The sequence below is a fragment of the Lactuca virosa genome, chromosome 6 (assembly GCF_052849685.1).
Source record: "Lactuca virosa cultivar CGN04683 chromosome 6, Lactuca_virosa_CGN04683_v6, whole genome shotgun sequence".
In the NCBI taxonomy this organism is placed as follows: domain Eukaryota; kingdom Viridiplantae; phylum Streptophyta; class Magnoliopsida; order Asterales; family Asteraceae; genus Lactuca; species Lactuca virosa.
In genome coordinates this window covers 33,263,855-33,272,500 of record NC_136431.1, presented here as the reverse complement: position 1 = coordinate 33,272,500, position 8,646 = coordinate 33,263,855, and the positions used below count along the sequence as shown (strand labels likewise).

General features: G+C 32.9%; 2 protein-coding genes across 2 annotated transcripts; both read right to left on the bottom strand.

Annotated features, from left to right (window-relative positions):
- Positions 1 to 2,915: 2,915 nt before the first annotated feature.
- LOC145119717 (uncharacterized) lies at positions 2,916 to 6,026 on the bottom strand. The gene is made up of 4 exons (XM_079055428.1): positions 5,156 to 6,026; positions 4,930 to 5,081; positions 4,627 to 4,852; positions 2,916 to 3,050 (listed from the first exon to the last, which is right to left on the bottom strand). Exons 1-4 carry the CDS (start codon positions 5,208 to 5,210, stop codon positions 2,929 to 2,931), a joined length of 555 nt encoding a protein of 184 aa, XP_078911554.1. The 5' UTR covers positions 5,211 to 6,026; the 3' UTR covers positions 2,916 to 2,928.
- An 82-nt stretch (positions 6,027 to 6,108) lies between these two features.
- PPR40 (pentatricopeptide (PPR) domain protein 40) lies at positions 6,109 to 8,259 on the bottom strand. Its single transcript, XM_079055427.1, has one exon. It carries the CDS (start codon positions 8,226 to 8,228, stop codon positions 6,138 to 6,140), a length of 2,091 nt encoding a protein of 696 aa, XP_078911553.1. The 5' UTR covers positions 8,229 to 8,259; the 3' UTR covers positions 6,109 to 6,137.
- Positions 8,260 to 8,646: the final 387 nt, after the last annotated feature.

Sequence of the window (8,646 nt, the reverse complement as noted above, 5' to 3'; positions counted from 1 at the left end):
TGATTAGCTGGTCAGCAAAATCTTGCCAATCATTTGGTTTGGAAATATCCTCAAGTTGCAGGTCACAAGAACCATAGTCAGTGGGATGAAATTACAAATACAGAAGCACAATTAACAAAGGTAAAGGGTGAAAACATCCTTTGAAGCATTTCAACAAACACGTTGTGTGCTAAAAACAAACAAAAGATATTTTCCAAATCTGAACGGTTGAAAATCCATCAAGGTGAAGGGAACTAATATAATATTCAAAAGTAAAAATCTCAAACAATTTTTGTGAGAAATAAGGTCATTACAACTTAACTTGGAGGTCAAACAAAAAAGGGTCATTTTCAGTATTTTTGTCATGACGCCTTAATAGTCGAAGGAATATTCATGTGATCAGGTTTGTTGTCATGTAGGTCTCCCCAGAAGACGAACCCTAAATATGAATAGCAAGTAACTAGATAAATATTTCAACAACCATTTTCATAGCAATAAGCCAATAACATGTAAATATGATACCAGAGCTTCAGCTTGTTCGAGTACAACTGTTATTTCAGAAAGTTTATGCTTCTTTTGCTCTGGAATTCAACTATGAAATTCAAATCAACACATATGAAGCAAAAGTAAAACATGATTTTAATTTTTAAAAGCCATGGGGTATTTAAATTTAGAGAAAGAAAATAAGAAACAAGCAATGGTAGTTACAAATATGAGAATAAATGAACAACACTTATCATTTTCTGCTTCTGTTATCTAACCAGTAGTTGCAAAGAATAGAGTTCTCAAGAGGAATAACAATCCGATATTCTATCGATCATCAAAAAATTCCCTAATACTTATATTTCTCCTTTTACACAGGTGTTGGTTTCATCTAGTGGACTTGCAATATATAGAAAGTAAAGGCAGTAGGTCAGATCGGAGCCAACATGATTGAATCAAAAAAATCAGAAATTGATATAGATATGAAGGCATTTACCAAATCAAATCGATGTGTAGGAGAAACATATCTGGTGATGATGGCGTAACGATAGAGGAAGAAGAGAGATCTCGATCGTAGTGGAGTAGTCCAATGATGATAGAGAAACATGGGAGAAAGGATGTGCAATAATGGCGGACAAACCGATTCAAAACCAAAGCATCTTCAGTGGAGTTTTTTCTATGAAGAACGCGAGATCAAGGAGTGTGGTGGTCGACAGAGGTAGAGGTGGCCGATGAAGGGAGGAGGGTGGCGATCGACGACGGATGATGGAGGAGGGAGTCTTCTTTGATCGTCAATGAATAACGTGAGAGGGAGAGAGATTTGATGTTGAATAGAGATAGAAATAGTATAAGGAAAGGGTTTGATGGGATCAGGTATAAGTTATCTATCCCTAAAATGCCCTCTGACTAATTGAAATAAGATACCCCCGTGCTTTTTATTTCCAACTTTTTACAAAAATGTCACAGATCATCTTGAGCCTCTATTATTTTGATCTAATAGTCCTTGTTTGGTTCTCGAGTTCTCGGGAAACTATAGGTTCTCAAATGATCATCTCTTTCTCTTTCTCTCTCCCTCTCCCTCTCTCTTTATATATATATATATATATATATATATATATATATATATATATATATATATATATATATATATATATATAGGGTTAGGTTCATGTGAGACGACCTAATTTTGTGAGACCGTGAGACGCAATCCTAACCACTCATTTGGTAGATAAAAAAATACATTTTTTACATATTCTAGTAGAATATTAAAATATTCTACATATTCTACATATCTGACAAATCTAGTAGAATATTCTAACATTCTAAAAATCACATTAAAATATTTACAGTGTAATATTCTATTAGAATATTTTACGTAATTTTAAAAAAAAAAACGGTAATTTTTTTTAATTTTATTTTTTTAGGTAATTAAAGTAACGAAAATAATAATTAAAAAAAGATTTTTCGTATTTTTCCTTTTATTTTGCATTTTAAAATTAATTTTAGATTTGGTCTCACGGTCTCATAAAATTAGCATGGTCTCAAATGAACCTGAACATATATATATATATATATATATATATATATATATATATATATATATATATATATATATATATATATATATATATGTTTAGGCTCTATGGAAAACAAAAAACCTTAAAAAAAACTCCTAAAAATCATAAAAATGCATAAAAAAATACTTAGAGGTCATAAAACTTTTTTTGAATTTTTTATGAAAAAATCACATGATTTAAATAAATTCGCTGATTTTTAATTTTTTTTTTTTAAAATTGATTTTTAATTTTTTTTCAGTGAATTTATTAAAATACCTGCGATTTTTTTATAAAAAAATTAAAAAAAAAAAGTTTTGTAATCTCTAATATTTTTTTATACATTTTTATGGTTTTTAGGGTTTTTTTGTTTTCCAAATAACCCTTCCATATATATATATATATATATATATATATATATATATATATATATATATATATATATATATATATATATATATAGTTAACATCTATGATCCTAAAAATTAGTGCATCCTTGGATACTAAATATAGAGATTTATTGGTGAAAAAGGATCAAATTAGTACAATAAGTATTTAACAAACAGGGAGAAGCATTATAGAGATTAGTTTTTGTACTCTCACGATTTTGACGAAGTATTTTGTTTCCTTTGTAAGTTATTTAAAGAAGAAATCACAACCAAATAATCTAACATATAAAAAGATAAACAATTGGGGACATTCATAAAGGTGCTTACAATATACTTATCATCAATTTTAAGTTTTAAATTTAACAGTAAATACTTTATTTACTACTATTTTACAAAAACCTTTTCTTTAGAGCCTCAATTTGATTTTCATATAGTGATTTCAAAATATCATATGATCGGACATGATTTTAACATAAACAAGTCTCACTTACACATAAAAGAAAAAAAGCAATAACAAAAGGAAATCAGAATAATAGAGTAAAAACAACAAACAAAGATTGAAACCCAAACAGTATAGAGTTGGTGTAGGAAATTTTGTATGCATTGCTTTCATCATCTTCAATGTGCTCAGCCACATTAAAATCACCTGTAACCACCCAAAAACAAAATAATTCACTTTTCAAATAACGTATTTCACTTTCAGTAGAACCATATCGACCCTTGACATCATTTAACACCATTTTGCAAATATAACTCGCTTTGCAAAAATATTTTTATATTAAAAAAAATATTCCAAATACATTCTCTTTGTTTTTTAACTTGTCTTGATTAATAAAAAATACTTTTATTTATTTGTTTTTAGACAAATTTGTCTTGCACCTTTTTTATTATTAAACAAATATAACCACACAAATAATAATTCGTATACAATTAACTTCAATTAATTATAATATTATACAAACAACAGTTTATTGAATAAAAAAAATACGTTTATAAAACATTCATTTTAAGAAACAACAATCACAAATATATAAACTCAATCTTAAAACTAAAATAAACCGAATATTAACAAATTCATGTATAAATTCAAACTTGAAGAACCATAAATGACACAAAGAAACTTTAACACCAAATTTAGTGGTTAAGAAATAGTACAACATTTTATGTTTATACTATTCATAACATCAAACTTGATGTTGAAAATGATGTTCCGTTCGAGTATCTTAACACCATATTTACACCAAAAATAGTGTTAGGTTAAAGATTCCTTAACATGTTTCATTTATATTATTCTTCTAGCAACCTTTAGTTAGCCATCATATATATCATATATATACGTGTGCAGGTGTTTGACATAAGTGCTTACCCTAATACCAACAGAGTCCAATCCATAATGGAATGAAAGCTCCCACACTATAAGTCTGTAACTGTTGAGACTCAAACCACATACACACACACGTCAGGTATGTGACATAAGTGTTTGCCCTAGTGCCAACAAAGAGCCGAATCCACAATGGAATTAAAGCTCCAACACTGTAAGTTTGTAGCTATTGAGAGTAGCTATTGAGACTCGAACCACATATATACACAGACGTATATACACAGACGTTAGAGACACATGATACGTTAGAGACACATGCGTATCAGACGTCTGACATAAATGTTTGCCCTAGTACCAACAAAGATCCCAATCCACAATGGAATTAAAGCTCCTACATTGTAAGTATATAGCTATTGAGACTCGAACCACATACATACACAGACGTTAGAGACACACACGTATCTGACTTCTGACATAAGTGTTTGCCCTAGTACCAACAAAGAGTCGAATCCACAATGGAATTAAAGCTCCAACACTGTAAGTCTGTAGCTATTGAGACTCGAACCACATATATACACAGACGTCAGAGATAGATACGCCGAAACACAGACGTAGTACCAACAAAGAGCCGAATCCACAATGGAATTAAAGCTCCAACACTGTAAGTATGTAGCTATTGAGACTCGAACCACATATATACACAGACGTCAGAGATAGATACGCCGAAACACAGACGTATCACACAGGCGTATGTAACGTCCGACATAAGTGTTTGCCCTCGTACCAACAAAGAGCCGAATCAACAATGGAATTAAAACCCCCACACTGTAAGTATGTAACTGCTAAAACTCGAACCCTTAACATTTACTACAAGCATACCACCCCAAAACCAAACTATTACCTCTATGTGGGCCATAGCTACAACCCGCTTTTATCGTTTCCTTCACATCATTTACTGTAGCACGATTATAAAAAACATAATGTGATAACATATCATCAATGCAATTAAGCACAAGATGCGTCTCCTTTAAACACGGCCCATTGCAGTATTCATCGGTGTATCCAGGTGGCACGTTGAGTTGACCGCTCTCAGTCAACCTACAAGACTCTTCACAACTCCTATAGATCTGCCACGAATCAAAATTCATGCATCAGAGTTGTACGTAACTGTACAACTAGTTAAAGCAAGGTAACATAACCTTACATGTTTATCACTAAAACATTGAAGAGCCTTCACAATAACCACCTCAGGTTCATCCCCACCACCACCACTCACCACCCCATGACCACCATTACCACCGTCTGGTTCAGGTAAATACCCCAGTCCAGTTCCAGCAATTCCCGTTTCAGATTCCCCTGTAACATATCACTTTCATCAAGAAAACTTTTGTGTCAATTTTTTTTTTTATTGAAATTTATTAAAGGGTTACCTGTTTTGACAAGAATTAAGAACAAGAGCATCAGAGGTAAAAGAGATTGCTTCATTTTGTTTAAAGATGTGTGTGTAATGAAGAATTATGTGATTATATCTGCCATTTATTACATTCTTGATGAATGGAAATTCATCTTTGTGGGTAAAAAGTGTGTAGAAAAAATATTTTTTGGGGAAATTTGATTGGTAAATGAGAAAAAATTCAAGAAAATTGGTGGGTTAGGGTTGACTAAAAAGATATAGTAGCTGGGAGAATCACCAACATTTTTCTTCATTCAACGTTTCTTTAGCTAAAATCAAACCTAATTTACAGTTTTTCCATTGAGCATGCATACCACGAACAGGGGCAATAAGGTAATTTTGACTAAGGTCTCTTGGATTTGCAGATCATTCTTAATACAACAATTCACAACACTGAATACCCTCTTGTGGTTTTCATTTTATCAAAATTGATACTCATTTTGTCAAAAGAAATTGGAATGCTTGAGTGATCGCATCGAAATATACATGAAATGACCAAAATACCCTTTGACATTGACATGATAAGGTAGCCTTCTAAATCCAAATCAATGTCGTCAATCTTTTCTCATTGTAACAAAGGGTAACCAAGTAACTCTTGAAAACTTTCCAAAAAAAAACGTATTGTTGTAACTAATCGTGAAATGTCCAAAATACCCTTCAACATTGACACGATAAGGTCGCCTTCTAGACCCAAATCAATGTCTTCAGTTTTTTCTCATTGTAACAAAGGGTAACCGAGTAATTCTTGAAAACTTTCGAAAAAAAACGTATTGTTGTAACTATTCGTAAAATGTCCAAACTACCCTTCAACATCGACTTTATATCTGTCAATAAATAGCAAACTTTAAGCTAACCTTGATGTACTGTAGATTGAAACCGGCAATGAGGCTGCAAGTAAACTCCAGGATGTACAACTATTAAAGCCAAAGGTACAAATCTTTAAATTGCTTGTGATTTTTTTATAAAATTGAAATTGGTTTCAAAACAATTCCCTTCTCTTTACACTTGAGAAACATATCTCGGGCCTCAATAAACCTACCAGATTGAACTAAACCATCAATATACAAATTACAGGTAAAAGAATCAGGGGTACATCCGTAATCTTCCATCGATACAAACAACTCTTTAGCTTCTTTATATCTCCCCAAATCAAACAACATCTTAATAAAACCACTATAAGTAAAGTTATCAGGAGTCAAACCTAAAGTCAACATCATCTGTAAAACCCTTTTCGCCTTCTCAACTTCTTTCATCCTACAAAAACTCTGAATCAAAGCATTGAATGAATAAACATCCGGTTTGACCCCGTTGACTTTCATCTTCTTTAACAAACCCTTTGCTTTATAAACATCACCGATTACACATAAAGAATGAATCAAGATATTGTAAGTTATAGAATTCGGATGAACACCCCACTCAACCATTTCTTTCAAACAATCAAAAGCATCATCAATTTGATGGGTCCTACAAAGCCCATGAATTAATGAACTAAAAGTATAAATGTCTGGTTTAAATCCACCTTGTATTAACATCTTAAGAAGCTCTCTTGCTTCTTGCATATCACCAATCTTGCAATGACATGAAATGAGGGTGTTGAAAGTGACAAGATTTGGAGAAATGTTGAGGCGAATCATGTCTAGGAATGTTTTCATTGCTTTATTGATCATGCAAGTTTTGCAATATGTGTCAATTAACATGTTGTATGATGTCACATTTGTTAAAAGACCATTTTCAAGAATCTTGTTTAGGTACTTTTCGCCTTTCAATGAGCTTCCATTCTTGTATAAAGATTCAATAAGAAGAAGATAAGTATTGAATCCAAGATTTGTGCCTTTTTGAATCAAATCATCAATGATGTCACATGTTTCCATGAGATCAAATCCTTTAAGTAAAGAAGTGATAGTGATGTTGAAAGTCATAGTATCAGGAACATAACCTCTCTTGATAACTTTCTTCAAGAAAATAGCAGTTTCTTTACACATAGATGTGGTTGAAAGACAATGCAAACAAGATTCACAGGCTGCTATGGGTAACACTTGTTCATGTTCTATGAAATCGGATAACGGTTTAAAGGCCTCGAGTGGATGAAAATTACGAAAAAGCCCATTGACTAATGATCTAAATGTAGCTTCATTAGGTCTCACTTTATACTCTTTCATTGTCTCCAAGATCTTAAAGGCTTCTTTGATTCTTTTTGCATTACAATACCCGTCAATAAGTATTGTATAAGTAAATACATTTGGTGAATACCCGATTTCTTGCATTTGTTTCAATAATCTTGAGGCTTCATCTACAACTCCGATTTTGCAGACTCCATGGATGAGGAAGTTATAAGTAAACCTATCAGGGTCGCATCTGTCAGCTTTCATTTGATGGAATTTTAAATATGCCAAGTCAAGTGCATTGGACTTTACCAATGCATCGATTACTGCATTATACAATCTCGTAGTAGGAGTAAGGTCTAAATATGAAATTTGATCGAAAACCTGAGAGCAATACTTTGCTAAACCTAATCTTCCCCAACTGCTTATCAAAATACAAAGTGAATCCTCTGTAATAGAACACCCGGAAGTTCTAACAAGACTAACAAGCTCCTTCGATAATAAAACCGGACCTTTTCTGTAAAAGGTATTTGCTAAAACGCCTCGAATCGATTGGTTCTTCGCGAACAACGGGTTGATATTCGAGACCCACAAATAAAAAATCAAATTATGTAATGGGTTTTCCTGATTCTGTAGAACGCTCACTATAATCCGAGGGTTTAAGCTAAGTTTTTTGGATTTTAGGTCGTGGTTTAGTAGCAAATACCAATCTTTACTCGAAAGAATCTGAGAAATGTACTGATGATCAATGGGTTTATGAGTGGGGGTTTTCGATTGGGAGTTAACTGCAGAAAACTTACCTCTTGCGGTGAAATTAGTGGTGATGACTGGAGGGTTTTGGTGGTGGGATGAAGAATTGGATTGAATCTTTGATTGAATTTGTGACTTGAGTGTAATTTGATTTGGGATTTGCTCAACCCTAGAAGCAAGAGCAGAAAGGCGTCTCATGTCCGCAGAGCCCAAGCACCTGGTTTGAATTGCCAAGTTCAGGTCAGTTAAAAGATTTGGCCAAAACTGAACCGGAATACACGGTTTTTTTTTAAAGTGAACCGAACCCCCCATTCAATCCGAACATTCAATCCAAATAAGACATTGGTTAATTAAAAATAAAAAATCTTATGTTATATACAGTAGTACTAGGGGTGTGCGCAGTGCGGTTTGATGCGGTTTAGAGCCAAAACCGCAAACCGCACCGCACATGCGGTTTGAGTTATTTAGAAACCGCAAACCGCACCGCGAACGTTCAAAACCGCATTATGCGGTGCGGTTTGGTGCGGACGGTTTATGCGGTTTGAGTAATTATTTACATTAAATTTAATGACAATACTATCATTGTCGTCACTAACGGCTCACTAAGTGGTCATTA